Source organism: Chlorocebus sabaeus, chromosome 21, assembly GCF_047675955.1.
Source record: "Chlorocebus sabaeus isolate Y175 chromosome 21, mChlSab1.0.hap1, whole genome shotgun sequence".
In the NCBI taxonomy this organism is placed as follows: domain Eukaryota; kingdom Metazoa; phylum Chordata; class Mammalia; order Primates; family Cercopithecidae; genus Chlorocebus; species Chlorocebus sabaeus.
The window spans coordinates 15842225-15859075 of record NC_132924.1 but is presented as its reverse complement, the minus strand read 5'-3'; the positions used below and the strand labels follow the sequence as shown (position 1 = coordinate 15859075).

At 37.6% G+C, this 16851-nt stretch overlaps 1 protein-coding gene across 16 annotated transcripts in view; it reads left to right on the top strand.

Moving 5' to 3' along the window:
* The first annotated feature begins 14908 nt into the window (after positions 1 to 14908).
* Positions 14909 to 16851, top strand: part of LOC103226108 (uncharacterized) — a 46550-nt gene continuing 44607 nt past the window's right edge. For 12 of the 16 annotated variants that reach the window (XR_005237168.2, XR_005237149.2, XR_005237148.2 and 9 more), the window contains exons 1-3: positions 14909 to 15048; positions 15440 to 15508; positions 16268 to 16329. Coding sequence is in view for 8 of the 16 variants with exons in the window: in XM_073008878.1 (XP_072864979.1) it covers positions 16283 to 16329 (47 nt within the window). In the remaining 8 variants the exon portion in view is untranslated. Of the gene's footprint in view, positions 15049 to 15439; positions 15509 to 16160; positions 16330 to 16851 lie in introns of those variants that run through there. The other 4 variants (XM_037988260.2, XM_073008880.1, XM_037988264.2 and 1 more) reach the window with 3 other exon arrangements.

Sequence of the window (16851 nt, the reverse complement as noted above, 5' to 3'; positions counted from 1 at the left end):
TTCAGAAAGTGTTAAATTTTTTATTTAATTTTTAAAATAGATACAGTTGTATTCAGATAATCTATTTCTCCTTTTGTGAATTTGGATACTTTGTATCTTCCAAGGAATTGGTCTGTTTAATTTAGATGATCAGGTTTGTAGGTATAGAGTTGTGCAGAGTATTCCTGATTATTCCTTTAATCTCCATAAAGTCATTAGTGATGATCTTTCTTTCATTTTTGATGTTGGTAATTTGTATTTTCTCTTCGTTGGCATGGCTAGGGGTTCATCAATTTAATTATCCTTTCAAATTACCATCTTCAGTTTTGTTGATTTTCTCCATTGCTTTGTTTTCAATTTCACTTATTTATACTCTAATTTTTAGTATTGTTTTCCCTTTGCTTCTTTAAGCTTAAAATGATCCCCTGGCTCGGTGTGGTGACTCAAGCCTGTAATCCCAGTACTTTGAAGGGCTGAGGTTAGAGGGTTGCTTGAGGCCAGGAGTTGGACACCAGCCTGGGCAATATAGTGGTCACTCATTAAAACCACATTCAGTGACCATTAAACAGAGAAAGTGTTAGAATAGCTAAAATTTAAAAAAATGATAATTCAAAATGTTAGTGAAGATATAGAAAACAACAGGAACTCTGTTGAACTCTGTCTCTACAAAGAAATAAAATAAAAAATTTGCTGAATATGGTGGTGCATTACTATAATCCCAGGCACTCAGAAGACTGAAGTGGGAGGATTGCTTGAGTCTAGGAGTTTGAGGCTGCAGTGAGCCTGTACTGCACCACTGCACTCTAGCCTGGTGACAGACAAGAACCCGTCTCAAAAGGTTCTCCTGTTGCTAATTCCCTAAGTGGGATGTTGGATTAATTCTCTTGAGACATGTTTTTTTCCATGTCCTCTTTAGAAGTGTGTTGTTTAATCTTAAAACATTTGCAAATTTTCCAGGAATATTTCTGTTACTGATTTTTAATTTAATTCAGTTTGGGCCTGTGAACATACCTTATATGGTTTCTATTTTTGCTACTTTTGTTCAGGTTTGTTTTATGACAGTTTATTTCTTGTTTACTTTTGCAAGATAATTTCACTGGATATGGAATTCTAAGTTGGTGTTTTTTCTTTATTTCTTTCAACATTTTAAATGTTTTATTCCACTTTCTTTCTTCTTGCTTGCATACTGTAATTCTTATCCTTGTCTCTGTATACATAAAATTTACTTTCTAGTATCTTCTTTAAAGATTTTCTCTTTGCCTTTGGATTTCTACAGTTGAAAATCATATGCCTAAGTGTAGACTTTTTGGTATTTACTTTGTTTGGCGTTTTTGAACTTTCTGTGTCTCTGATTTGATGTCTGTCATTGAAAAATATTTATTTAATTGACAAGAAAAAAATTGTACATATTTATAGTGTACAACATGTTTTGATGTATCTATACCTCGTGGAAAGGCTAAATCAAACTAGTAAATATGTGCATTGCCTCACATGCTTGTCATTTTTTATATGGCGAGAACTTTTAAAATATACTGTCTTAGTAATTTTTGCATATATAGTATACTGTTGTTAACTGAAGTCACCATAATTTACAACAGATCTCTTGAACTTATTTATTCCTCCTAACTGAAGTTTTGTGTTTTCTGACCACCATCTCCCCATCTTCTTCCTCAGCCTAGGATAACTACCATTCTACTCTCTACTTCTATGAGTTCCACTTTTTTAGATTCCACATATGAATGAGATTATGTGGATTGTCTTTCTGTGCCTGGATTATTTTACTTAACAAAATGTCCTTCAGGTTCATCCATGCTATCACAAATGACAGGATTTCCTTCTTGTTAGAGGCTGAATATTATACCATTATACGTATAGACTACATTTTGTGTGTGTGTGTCTTAAGCATCCATTTGTGGACATTTGGGTTGATTCCATATCTTGACCATCATCAATAATGCTGCAATGAACATGGGAGTGCTAATATTGCTGCAACATACTGATTTCATTTCCTTTGGCTATACATTCAGTAGTGGAATTGCTATGTCATATGGTAGTTCAACTTTTAGTTTTTTTGAGGAAGCTTCATACTGTTTTCCACAAATGCTCTACTAATTTATATTCCCACCAACAGTGTGCAAGGGTTCCTTTTTTTTCCCCCATCCTCTCCAGTACTCTTATCTTTCATCTTTCTTATAGTAGCCATTCTAAGAGATGTCAGGTGATAATCTCATTGTGGTTTTGATTTTCATCTCCCTGACGATTAGTGACGTTGAACATTTTTTCATAGATCTCTTGGTTGTTTGTATGTCTTCTTTTGAGAAATGTCTATTTGGATCCTTTGACCATTTTCTAAGGGGGTTGTTTATTTCCTTGCTGTTGAGTAGCTTAAGTTCCTTGTATGTTTTGGATATTAACTTAAACATTTTGTCTCTTTACTCTATTGATTCCTCTGCTGTGCAGAAATATTTTAGTTTGATGTAGTCCCACTTGTGTGTTTTTGCTTTTGTTGTCTGTACTTTTGGGTTCATAGCCAAAAAATATTATTGCCCAGACCAATATCATGGAGCTTTTCCTCCTTATGTTTTCTTCTAATAGTTTTACAGTTTCTGATCTTATATTTAAGTCTTTAATCCATGTGAGTTGATTATTGTGTATGGTATGAGATGAGAGTCTAATTTTATTCTTTTGCATGTGGGCATGCCATTTTTCCTCTGCCATTTATTGAAGAGACTGTCCTTTTCCTATTGGGTGTTCTTGGTAATCTTGCCAAAAATCAATTGACTACAAATGTATAGATTTATATCTGGGGTATTTATCCTGTTCCATTTATCTGTGTGTATTGTTTTTATGCCATTATCATGCTGTTTGATTACTGCAGCCTTGTAGTAGATTTTGAGATTAGTAGGCAGTAGGTGTGATGCCTTCAGCTGTTTTTTTTTTGTTTGTTTGTTTGTTTGTTTTTTGTTTTTTGCTTTGGATAATTAGAGTTTTCTGTGATTCCATACAATTTTTAGGATTTTTTTTGTATTCCTTAAAAAATGTCAAATGTCATTGAAATTTTGATAGGGATGGCATTGAATCTATAGATCACTTGGGCTGGCATGGTATGAACATTTTAATAATAATTTTTACAATCCATGAGCACAGGATATCTTCCAGTTATTTTTGTCTTCAATTTTTTAATAAATGTTTTTTAGTTTTTAGTGTGAAGACCTTTCATATTCTTGATAAAATTTATGCCTAAGTATTTATTTGCAGCTATTGTAAATAGAACTGTTTTCTTGATTTCTTTTTCAGATAGTTCATTGTTAGTGTATAGAAACACTACTGAGTTTTGAGTGGTGATTTTGTATTCTGCAAATTTACTGAAGTCATATATTAGTTTCAACAGTTTTTTGGTGGAGTTTTAGAGTTTTCCATATATAAGATCATGCCATCTGCAAACAGAAACAATTTAACTTCTTCCTTTCTGATTTGGATGCCTGTTTTCTTTCTCTTGCCTAATTGCTCTGGCAGGGACTTCCAGTACTATGTTGAATAGAAGTGGTGAAAGAAGGCACCATTGTCTTGTTCACTCTCTTAGAGGAAAAGCTTTCCACTTCTCTCCATTATGATGGAGTATGATGTAGCCTGTGGGCTTGTTGCATATGGTCTTTATTTGGTGTCTGTCATTAATTTTGAAAATTTCGGGCATTATTTCTTCAAATATGTCTTGTCCTCCCCTCTCTCTCTTCTACTTTCAGCATTTCAACTGGCTACATATTACATCTTCTGCTATTTTTGCGTGCTTCTTGAATGTTTTGTTCTTTTTGATTTTTCTTTAATCTCTTTTTTCTCTTTGCATTTCAGTTTGTGAAGTTTCCATTGACATTTTCACAACCACTAAATCTTTCTTCAGCCAAGTCTAGACTGATGAACTCATCAAAGGCATTCTTCATTTCTGTTCCATGATTTATTTTGACTTGTAGCATTTCCTTTTGACTCTTAAGAGTTTCCATGTCTTTACTTACATTATGTCTCAGATCTTGCACACTCTACTTTCTCATTTTAGTCCTTAACACATTCATAATAGTTTAATTCCCATCTGATCATTCCAAAAATCTCTGCCACTTCTTACTCTGGTTCTGATGCTTGCATTGTTTCTTTTCTGGCCTTTACACATGACTGGTAATTTTTGTTGAAACCTGAGCAGCATGGTCTGATGGTGATCTCCCAGGTTCCATCCTCTGCACATGAGTGAAAATGCTTACCCAGCCTAGCTCACCTAAGTTTTTTATGAGAATCAGCTGAGAAGCTCTATGCGAAAGTGCTTTGTAACATGTATAATAATATTCAGGCACCATCCAGATGCCTGAATCTCTCTGGTCTTCTGGCCTGGGAGCGCTCAGTCTGATCCCTAAAATGTAAATTTCATAGTTGGGGAAGCTCCAACTCCTCATCTCAATTGTGCTAATTTATTTCTAGGATCCTCTGCTACTGCTATTTTCTCTCTTTCTTCAGTTTCTGTGCCTGATCTGTGCAAGTCTGCCTGGTAAAACATTCCCTGGTCAGTCCATAAAAAGAAATTACTAGTCAAAATAACAGATTTTACTGAGGTTTACAGTGTTATGGACTGATAATCCATCTCATATTGCACAGATAACAATTTACAAAATAAATCCTCTTTCCCCTGTTCTCTTGGTCCTTCCTCCCCACCAACATGGGTGGGTTTATAGCCCTGTGCTCTAGAGAGCTTCTGTCTATAAACGAATGCTCTCCCAAACAAACAAACAAACAAAAAAGAAAAATTTATTTTAAAACTATAGACACAAGGGGTGTGTGTGTGTGTGTGTGTGTGTGTGCATGTGTGTGTCGAGAGAGAGGTAGGGAGAGAGAATGGGGGACGGAAATACAGACGTCGATATATAGATGTGGATATCAAGTGTAGTATTGACATAAAGGTAGACATACGTGGTAATAGAACAGAATAGATAATCTAGACATAGACTCACACATATAAGGCCAATTGATTTACAACACAAGTGTCACAGTCATTCATTTGGATAAGAATATTCTTTTCAATAGATGGTGCTGCGACAACTGGATATTTGTATGAAAAACATACCTCAGTATGTTTTTGTCCTACACCACAGTAGAAAAGTGAACTTGAAGTCAGTTATGCACCTAAATGTAAAAAACTAAAACTAAATAAATTTTAGAAAAAAAAATAGAAAAATCTTTATGATCCTGAGGTAAGCAAAGATTTCTTAGATAAAACACCAAATTACAAACCCTAGAAGAAAAAATCTGATAGACTTCATTGAATTTAAAAGTATCTGTTTTCAAAAGACACAATTAATAAAATGAATATCCAAGTCACAAACTATGAGAAAGCCTTCACAACACACATATCAAAGATGTGTGTCCAGAATATATTAATGCCTTCTACAACTCAAGAATAGGAAAACAAACAGTTCAATGTAAAATAGGCAAAATTTGAATGGTCACTTAAGAAAGAGACGTGTGAATGATCAGTAAGTTGCATGAAAATGTGTTTGGCATCATTAGTCATCAGAGGAATGTACATTAAAACCACCGTGGGATACTACCTTACATCCTTAGAATGACTAAAATTAAAAAGTCTGGCAAGCCAGACTTTTGAGAAAAAGTCTGGTGGTTTCTTGTAAAGTTATAAATATAATTCTGTGGTCTAGTGCTTCTACTCCTAGATATTTCTACTAAGAAAAATTCAAATGCATTTTCTCAAAAATAATTGTACAAGAACTTTCAAAGAGCTTTGTTTGTAATGACCCCGAACCTGATGAAACCAAATGTTCCACAGGAAAATTGGTAAGTGACTGTGGTATGTCCATCCCATAGGATACTACTCCACAATAAAAAGAAATGAACTACTCATACATGCGACGGCATGGATAATTCTCAAAAGCACACTGAGTAAAAGAAGCCAGAAACTTTATGATTCTGTTTGTATGAATATTAAGAACAGACAAAAAGAGTTATGGTAATAGACACCAGAAGATTTGTTGCCTATGAGAGGTGGGAATTGATTGGAAGAGGACATGTGAGAACCTTCTGAGAAGACAGATATTCTATATCTTGATAGGAGCATGGGTTATACATGTGTACACATTTACCAAAACACGTTTAATTGGATAGTTAATATCCATACATTGTAATACATAAACATTTACATCAACATAAAATTAGAAAGATTTTTAGTGTCAACCACCTAATATCCCTGTCTTAGACCCAGGGGTCCAACTCTTTTCCTAGTAGGAAGACCTTGGCATAGGATATCTGCCAACAGCATGCATCCAGACCTGTTTGTACCAATGCTATCATTACAATTAAATCCCAGGTCTGACTTTCAGTGCAAGTACAAGATACCTTGTAGCTGCAAAAGGTAAGTGTCTCTCTTTACCCTGCCATAGAGACTGTGTGGACTCTCACAACATGCCCTGACTAATTAGACTGGTTAGTTAGTTGACCTGCACCTATTATTTCTGTGTTTACCCAAGACTTCTAATGCTGGTAAGAAAAGCTAGCATTTCCTCTGTCTTTATAATTCCATTGCCTCCATGTCATTTACATGCCAAACTTACTCTGTAAAGAGTCAGTATGCATGAGAGGGAAGAAGGGAGAAAGAACTGGGGAGAGACTTTTACATCAATTTTAAATTTCTAACAATAATTTCATTGCACTGGATAATAGCTAACTCCCTGTTCCTGGAAGAGTTCAAGCCAAGATTTATGGTACTTGTTAGAAACCTCAGGGGCAGGAATAGAACACATAAGCAGGGATTAAATAACATGGTCTTTATGGTTCTTTCCAACCCTCATTCATTCACTTATTCATTCCATCAATTCCATTATTCATTCCTGTTTCTGCCACTATGCCAGGCTCTGGTAGATGCAAATGATTCTCCTTAGTCCTCAAATGTACAGCCATTAAAAACTTGGTTCTGGAGGCCTATTTTTATCTTAAATGTGCACATCTATTTGCAAGCAGAGATGACAGGTGTGGCTGGCCTTTTCAGCTGCACCTTTTCATTGCTGCTATCTGATGACACATTTTCCCTTATGCCTATAAAGTGGATTCCTTAGAGATGATGTTGCTTTTAGCTTGAGGTTTCTAGATGGAATCAGCACTTGTTTATTTGTTTGTTTGCACGTAGAAGTCTGAACCTCTTGCTCTGACCTATTTTTGAAAACATCCCACAACCAAAAAAAAAAAAAAAAAAAAAAAAAGTCTGGTTACAGAAGCCCAGAGAAAGCCACCCTGATGAAGTGAGGCTTTGCCTAGGTGCATGGTATCAGTAAGGGAGGCACTGTGTTCCGGCATAGGAAAGAGTTCAGTCTGGCTCCCACATAGACCTGAGTTCAATTCTGATTGTGCCTCCTGCCAGCAGTAGGATTTGGGTCAATGCACTGATGCACTCTATGCCTCTGTTCCCACAACTGTAACATGGACATTATGAATGTGTTTCATACCAGGTCAGCAGGGTTGTCCCATGAATTCACATGCCTTAAACACTAAAATCTGCCCCTGGCACTCTGCATTCTCTACCTGCTAATTTTTTTTTTTTTTTTTTTTTTTTTATTCACAGCATTGTTATTTAAAGTAGAACGGTAGAAAGGAGTTAGCATTAAACTGTGACTTGAGAGACAATTGGTCTGCACTCCATTAGAAAGGAGCTTGGTGAAGCCGGTGAGATGTTTGCTGGGTCACATTGTTCCTCATGTGTAAAGTAGGGAGATGAATTTGTGGGTTTAGCTCAGATCCCATGCTGCTCTTTGAATTGTATTAATTCCCTTCTGTTATTTAATACTTTATTCATTATCAAAATTAAGACAGTTCTGCATTGTATCAACTCCTCCAATTTTAAGCAGACATAACCTTTAAAAAACATAGGAAAAATTAGTAGTCAACAATGCACCTTTGAAACTGGGAGAAAGGAAACATGTTAATTCAATTATATTCCCTTCTGGCACCAGGAGTTCTACAGATGTCCACCTCTCCTTCAGCTCTGGACACTGACCAACATGAATGTGTACCAGTTGCTTTGAAGAATCGTTGAATGATGCGAGTGTGAATATAATTACCAGATGCTCCGCTAATTAGTGGTTTAAAAGGTAAGGAAATAATAAGTGTGAAAGCAAAGTTTTAAACATAACATATTAATGTATTACCATGGTTAACAGAGAAATCATACAGAAATATATTTCTTGAAAAGAAAGGTCCTGGTGTTTGATTGGCATCTGCATGTTTCCTACATAGATAATTTTTAATTATAAATGTTATGCATATAAAATACTGTGTTGCTAAGATTTATATTCAATGATTCACCTTTAATCAATCTTTCCTCTCTCCTTCTCTCTCTTTCCCTCCCTAGTCCCCTTTTCTCTCCCTCTTTGTTTTTTTTCCCCTTAAACCTTCAGTGAGGAAAGCTCACATGACTTCCTATTGACAACTTTACTTGTAGAAATGGATGAGATGGAGTCCTGAAACCTTGAGGTCTCAGCTCCCAGGCTGGATCAGGGAGAGGCTGCATGAGGGGTCTCAGGGCTCTGGCCACAATAAGCACAGGTACCTGCTCCTGCAGAGCACCAGGAAGGCTCGGCACCTGCTGAAGTGGCTCCATCTTGAAATTATCCCAAAGTCTAGCGAGAGTTCACCAAATGTATATGAGAAGGAAGGGCTTTCCCAAGGGAACTAAGTGCAGAGACTAGGATGCTCCAAGATGGACAGTCCCATGGGAGGATGACAAGGAGGGGGGTCATCAGAAGTCCTAGGGATCATGCTGAGGAGCTCTGCTTTCATCCTAGGGGTGGGAGAAATCCCACTGAATTCTTTTTTATCTTCTCTTTTATTTTATTTTAATTTATTTTATATGAAATAGACATGAAAATGTATGTAAAACCTACTGGTGTCATTTATAGAATAATAATAAGATGAAAACCAATGGACCCAATGTCTAGTTTCAGAAGCAGAGCCTTAGCAGAGTTTTTAGGAGCCCATCTATAGTTCTTCCCAATTACTTTCCTTACTCCCTCCCTACATTCTGGGTTTATCTTTCTTTGATATTTTAGTTTGATCACATATGCACAGGTCTTTAAGCACAACATTGTTTTGCCTTTTGTGTTGTTGAGTTTTATGTAAATGACATCCTGCTCCGCATGTCCCTCTGTTTCTTGTGTTTCAACAGTGTGGATCTGAGGTTCATTGATGGATCTGAGGTTTTCAGTTGCTTAAAATCCAAAAAGTATGTTTGTCTCTTAGTCCAAGGCTAGCATTTTGGGAGGCAGTCATTCCTCGTGTGGTTGCTCAGAGGCCTGTGGTGATAGCTGCTGTCTCATTTCCAATGTGTGGCTTACCCACTGCCTGGGTGTTTCTGTCACTCAGAAAGGAAAAGGCATGGAGGATCACCTGGGAACTTTGTATGGGCCAGTGTGGAGTGAACCCATCACACTGATGAGGAGTTCTGGGCCTGCCAGGACTTGGTGGCCTGGCCATTCTGAGCTGCTGGGGAGGCTGGGCCATGCGGTTGAGCCAAGCCATGTGTGCTGAGCAGGAAGAAGAAACGGATTTGGTTCAGTGTGAATGGGATGAAGAAAATGTGTTTCGTCCCTGCAGGTGCCCAGAAAGAGGGAAGCACATTCTGGCACAGTGAGTCCTGCTGTGAGCTTGAGCAGCATGGAGCCCGGGTGTTAGAGAGTGCAGAGAACTATTCCTAGGGGGTTAGTTGTCCCAGAGTCCACAGGAATATTGAACGTTGCGTGAAGAGCAAGGCTTTCAAACAGGAGATTTCCATCCACATGTTTGTGTGTTCATTCTCCCCCTGTGGCTGCAGCCTGAGAAAGCAGCGCAGAGCTGGGACACTGTGTCAGCACTGTAGTGCGGTCTGGAGGTACCTGAAGCATGAAGGCAGCATGGGCTGGGGCCACAGCTGGCAGCACAGTTCACTTGCTGTCCACACTGGGTCAGTGGCTGAGACTTTTACACACTGGTTATGTTCAGGTTTATGATTGCAAGATGTTAAACATTCTAAGTAAGCTGAGATGCAAACAAATGAAAAGACAGAAGAAAGGCTGTGAAGTGAAATGTTTGAAGTGTTCTTCCTCTGGCTAAAACTTTGAAGAAAGGCAAAAAAAATTTAAGTGTGTGATGACTGCTCTGTGACAATTTGTAAGCTAATATTACAATATTCTCTGAGAGTGCAACACACTTTACAAAACAATTTGAAAACATATCATGCTTTAATGTGCTCCTGAAAAAAGTAACTTTAGAACGGTCAGGGTATCAAATAGCTATGTCCTAAATATTTTTGTGGTGGAAAATGCTATATTTCCCTTGATTCTTTCTTTGAGTCCTACCCCAGGCTGTCCCTGCTGTCTGACTGTGTTTGACTTGAGCCGAGTCTTAGATTTCTCTTCCTCTAGAATCATTCTGCTGGCTTAAGAGGATTGGGCTGGGAAGACTTCCTTGTCCTCAGTTCCAATACCACAAGAAAGAGCAGCCTGGTCATTTTCTTAGTCGATATGCCACAAAAATGCTCTTTCCGTGGTAATTGGGTTTACATACAGAACTGCTGCGGCATAGCCTCCGCCTGAGAAGAAGATGGATTTTCCATTTAGGCTCGTCAGAGGCTTTGGAGGCCCCTTCAAAGTCAGCATGTTGGCTCACAACTCAACTACACCAAGTTGGTTTGAAAGCAGTAAGATTGTCATTCATTCTTTTTCCTTGGGGCAGATTTGAAACGATTGTCAATATTTTACAGGATCCTGCCTTACTGGGATCACAGCAATAGCAATGACTACAAAAGTGAGCAGAGAGGGGGAAGTTCTGCAAGGAATCACCTACTCTGTCTCCCTCCTCCTCCTTCTCTCCCTCCTCCTGCTTCTCCCCCTCCTCCTCCTCCTCTGTGACGATTTAATTCCAGACATTTCATATTCTTCTAATATTTGGTATTTTTCGTGGTAACAGCACCTGTGGCCACTACAAAAAGCGGTGCCTGTTACACAACAGGTCAGGCCCAAGCTCCCATGATGAGGTGCCCAGGAGAGCCAGGCTCTGCTTGCTGTCCGATGGCTGGCATCCCTGGGGCATGTAGCTCAGTCATCGCCAGCTGCTGTGAGTTATTCCCATCTAGTCACAAAGTCTCCCAGCTGGACTCACTTCTGAAACATCTTCCCAGGCACCCATGTGAGCTGTGGGACTGCATCCTGTGAAGGAAATAAGCTCCCACCAGCAGGTATGCCACTTGACCCTTGGTCTTAGCCAAAAGGCTGAGAAGCCATGACTGAGAAACCGTGAGATATTCCTCTTGAATTATGGTTTATCCTACTGTGACTGACAGGACCCGTCTGCTTAGTGAGGACACAAAAGACACCATACCCCTTCATGTGGGATGGGAGAGAGTTGAGCCGGGCCAGTGTCATGGGGAAGACAGGAATCATACAGATCAGGGAGCTCTGTCCAGAGTCAGCCACCATGCGCCTCTGGTGTTTTCTTCTGTCTGGAGCAGTTTTGCTTGTTTAGTTTATCCACCCTTCTACTTGCCTGTCTAGCTACATATTTTTAACTTATTTAAAAATATGTATTGACCTCTCTATTCTGAAACACACACACCTGGACGAGAAAACAGGGAAAAGGAACCTTCCCCGCTGCCCCACCATAAGATTTGCCAAAAAGGAGAAAAGAACCAATGGCTACAGCCCCAGTTCTGGACCTCCTCTCCCCAGACAGCTCCATCCTGTACCACTGGGGCCTGGCAAGTGCTCCTGGAGGCCCCTATCCCCACTTCCTGTGCCACCCAGGGCAAACACAGGGGTACAGTCCATACTGGGGAAGGTGTCTGGGGTCTCAGAACCCAGAGTATGTTCTAGGAGGGAGGGGGCACAGGCACAGTGTGGACGTCTCTGGCCCCACAGACTTTCTGTCTGGCAGCAGGAGGTAGGCCAGGGGCTGGAGCAAGGCTGCCTACAGCATTGGGAGCAGGAGGCCTCTCCAAGAAGCCCCAGTCACAGGCCTCTCCTGTGTGCACAGGCACCCTGTGTTGCCCAAATGGCTCTTCCCTTTGTCAGCCCAGAGCACCTGCCCTCCTGTTTCTTCAAGAGCCCTCCACCGAGGCTACTTGCAAATTGTCAGGATGTTCTTTGGTGTGTGGAAAGTCTCCTGGTTAGGGATCTACCCCATGTGCACCCTACTACAAACACAAGATGAAAGTGAAAATTTGTGCCCATGACATGTATTGGGATCATTGACCCATCTTTCTTAATATTGATTTCCATTACACACACACACACACACACACACACACACACACACACACACTAATTCAACCTTTGTGTAATAGTCTGTTCTCACACTGCTAATGAAGACATACCCAAGTCTGGGCAATATATAAAGGAAAGAAGTTTAATTGACTCACAGTTCCACATAACTATGGAGGCCTCACAATCATGGTGGAAGAGCAAGGGATGTCTTACATGGTAGCAGGCAAGAGAGAGCTTGTGCAGGGGAACTTCGCTTTACGAAACCATGAGATATTGTGAGACTTATTCACTATCATGAATAGCATGGGAAAGACCCGCTCCCATATTTCAATTACCTCCCACTGGGTCCCTTCCATGACACATGGGAATTGTGGGAGCTACAATTCAAGATGAGATTTGGGTGAAGACATGGCCAAACCATATCACTTTACTTTGAGAAGCTACTGCATCTACATATAATGTATAATAGACATATGATAAAGTATATTTAAGTGTACATTTGGATGAGTTTTAATAAATTCATAAACCTGTGTAGCTACCACAACAAAGAGGATAAAAAATATCTCCAAGACCCCAAAAGTTCACTTTCCCCCGTCTCAGTCAATCCCCCAGAATTCCATCACCAGGCAACTGCTGATCTCTTTCTTGTCACCGTAGATTACATTCCCCCTACCGTTTTAACAAGAATGGAATTATACAGCATGCACACATTTGTGTCTGGCTTTTTGCTTTGTCAGCAGGATGTTCTGAGATTTATTCATGTTGTGTGTGTTCCTGTTTTAACCTATTTGAGCTGCTATAACACAAATACTAAAAATTGGGTGGTTGATAAATAACAGAAACTTATTTCTCACAGTTCTAGAGGCTAGAAGTCCAAGAACAAGGCATTGGCTGATTCAGCATCAGGTGAAAGTTGGGTTCCTGGTTCACAGATGGTGCGGTCTCTCTGTGTCCCATAGGGTGGAAGGGATGAAGGAACTCTCTGGGGGCTCCTTTTGTAAGAGCACTAGTCCCATTCAGGAGGACCCCACCTTTGTGACCTAATCATTCCCAAAGACTGTATATTTTAAGACCATCACATTGGAAGTTAGGATTTCAACATATGAATTTTAGGGGAACATAAACATTCAGACCTTAATAGTTCTGGCATAACTTTTTTTGTACAGTTGCTAGTATTCTACTGTGTGACTGTACCATAATTTGTTTATCCATTGACCTATTGTTGAACATTTAGGTTGTTCCCTGTTTGGAGCCATGATGAAAAAAGCTGCTATGAACTTTTGTGTGCAAATTTTATGTGGATATATGTTTTCATTTCTCTTGGGTAAATACCTAGGAATAAAGTTTCTGGATTGTGTAGTAAGTAAATGTTTAACTTTATAACAGACAGAAAAATTGTCTTTCACAATGTAGTACCATTTGATGTTCCCAACAGTCTTGAAAACATATAATCTCTGCAACTTTGTTCTAATTTTTCAAAATTATTTTGGTTATTTTATATCCTTTACATTTCCATCTAATTTTAGGATCAAATTGTCAGTTTCTCAGCAACGACAACGACAAAAAGACTCCTGGAATTTTACTTTGGATTGTTTTGAATCTCCAGATCAATTAGTAAAGGACTGATATCTTAATAATACCAAGCCTTCCAATGCATAAACATGGTATATCTCTTTGTTTCTTTCATTGCTCTGAGTCAGGCTTTATACCATGCACATATTTTGCTAAATTAATTTCTACAAAATAAATTGCATTATTTTATATGGTGTTTTTAATGACACTATTTTTTAAACTTCAAATGCAGTTGTTCTTTCCAAATATATCCATATTATGTAAATAAATGTGCATATATTTATTTGAGTTTTGTGTATTGACTTTGAATCCTGTGTCCTTGCTAAACTCATATGTTAACTCTAGTAGCTTTTTTTTTGCAGATACCTTAGCATTCTCTATGAATTTGAACACGTAATTTGTTAAAAGACACAGTTTGATTCTTCCTTTCTAATATACATAACGTTTATTAATTGGTCCTGCCTTATTGTCCTGGGCCATCAATTTAATAGAAGCAGTGAGTAGACATTCTGCCTCCTTTGTCCCTAATTTTAGGGGAAGGCATCTATATTTGGATATATAGATGGATAGATGAATAGATAAGTAGTTAGATAGATAGAGAGATAGATAGATATGGATAAAAGTTAGCACATATCCATGATTTTAAAAAATCTTGGCTAACTAGGAATAGAAAGAAACTTCCTTAACTTGATAAAGGGTATCTATGAAAAACTTACCTATCTGTAAATAGATAGAATCATTGCTCATGTATATGTGCATGTATGTATCATATATTTATGTATGTGTTATGTTATATTACACACATACAGACATCTGTAGTAATGATCATAAGACTTTTCTCCTTTATTTTTTAAAATGGTGAATTTCATTGTTAGACCTTGTATTCATTGGTTAAATGTCTTTAGGCCATGATGCAATATCTTTTCATAATTTGATAAATTCTATTTGCTGATATTTTTTTCTTTTTCCATGTCCCCCATCCTCCCATTCAAAATACAGACCAGGCACAGGGCCTGGTGTATCTGAGGATAGGTTAATATTTCACAAAGAATTTTACTGTGACTTTTTTCATGAGAGTTACTAGTCTCTAACTTTCATTTCTTACAATATCTTCGTTTGGTGTTGGTATCAGCCTAATATTGAGCTTTTGCAGTAAGCTGGGAAATATTCTTTTCTCTTACATTTTATGGAGAAATTTGTGTAAAATTGCTGTCACTTCTTGGTAAGTGTTTGGTTGATTTCATCAGGTAAGCCATTGAGATCTGGAATTTTCTTTGTGAACAGATCTTAATTACAAATTAAATTTCGTTAATACAGAGTCATTCATATTCTCTATTTTTGGGAGTCAATTTTGGTAATTTATGTCTCTCACTGAAGTTGCTATTTTATTAAAATGCCAGTTTTATTGACAAAATCTTATTAATTATATCCTCTTAATTTTTTTTTGTCTGTAGAACTGTGAGTGTATCCTCTTTTTTATTCTTAAATTTGTTTTCTGTCCTTTTTATTGAATTAATCTGACTTGAATTGTGCCAACTTACTGATCTTTTCAAATAACCAGATTTTGGCTTCATGATTTTCTCTGTCGTTGTTGTCTGTTTCATTGGTTTCAGTTATCATCGATGTATCGTCTCCTGTATTTACATGATGTTTAACAGACCTCCTCCTAGACGGAAGCTTAGGTAATTCACTCATTCAGCTCCTCCTAGATAGAAGCAAAGATGCCTCCATTTTTCTCTGAATATTTTTATAAACAAGTTATAGTTTTACTTTTTACATATAAGTCTGTGATTCATCATTAATTAATTTTTATATAAAGTATGAGACTTAGCTCTAACTTGACATTTGTTCATTTACTTTTGCCTATTGATATTCAATTGCACCAGCATCATTTGTTGAAAAGGCTATCTTTGCTCTGTTGAATTATTTATATACCTTTGTCAAAAATCAGTTGGGCCTATTTATGTTTATTTCTGTTCTGTTTTTTAAATCTCTGTCTGTCCTTCTACCAGCATCAAATAGTCCTGATTACTATAGCTGTATAATAATCCTTAATATTGAATGGACTTGTTTACCCTATTTTATTTCTTTTTCAAAATTATTTTAGCTATTCTAATTTATTTGCCTTCCCTTATGAGTTTCAGTATAATCTTGTCTATATCAACAAAATTCCTGCTAAGATTTTAATAGCAATTTCATTAAATCAGTATTTAAATTTACAACTTTACTGTGTTGAGTCTTCCAGCTCATAAATGTGTTATGTCTGTCACACACACGTCTTGTTAGATTTACATCGAAATATTTTACATTCCACTAGTGAGAATGCCTAGCACTATGTTGGCTAAGAGTGATGAGAGGAGACATTCTTATGTAGTTACTGATGTTAGGACACATCCAGTCTGTCGTCATTAGGTGTAATGTGAGCTATCGGTTTCTTGCAGCTGGTCCCTATCAAGATGAGGAAGTTCACCTGCACTCTTATTTTTCTGAGCTTTCACTATGAGTAAGTGTTGAATTTTTTTTTTCAGATGTTTCTTCTGCTTTGGTTGCTAAGACCATGTAATTGTTTCATTTTTGCCTGTTGGTATGGTGCATTATGTTGATTGATTTTTGAATATTGAACTAGCTTTGCAACCCTGGAGTCAATGCCACGTAGTTATAGTGTATACTTCTTTTTATGTATTACAGAATTCTATTTGTTAGTATTTTGTTAAGGAATTTTGTGTCTATATTCATGAGGGATATTGGCCTTCTTTTTTCCTTTTTTTGTTTTGTCTTTGTTTAGTTTTGGCATCATGATAATACTAGCTTCATAAAATGAACTGGCAAATGAACCTCCTTTCTTCAATTTTCCTGAATAGATTGTGTAGAATTATTGCTAATAATTCTTTAAAACTTTGGTATAATTTTCCAGTGAAATTGTCTGGGTTTAGAGATTTCGTTTTGAAAGTCAAACCTTGATTAAATTAATATTTCACTTAAAAATTCTTAGCACAATTTTCCTTTTAGTGATAGGGCTATTGAA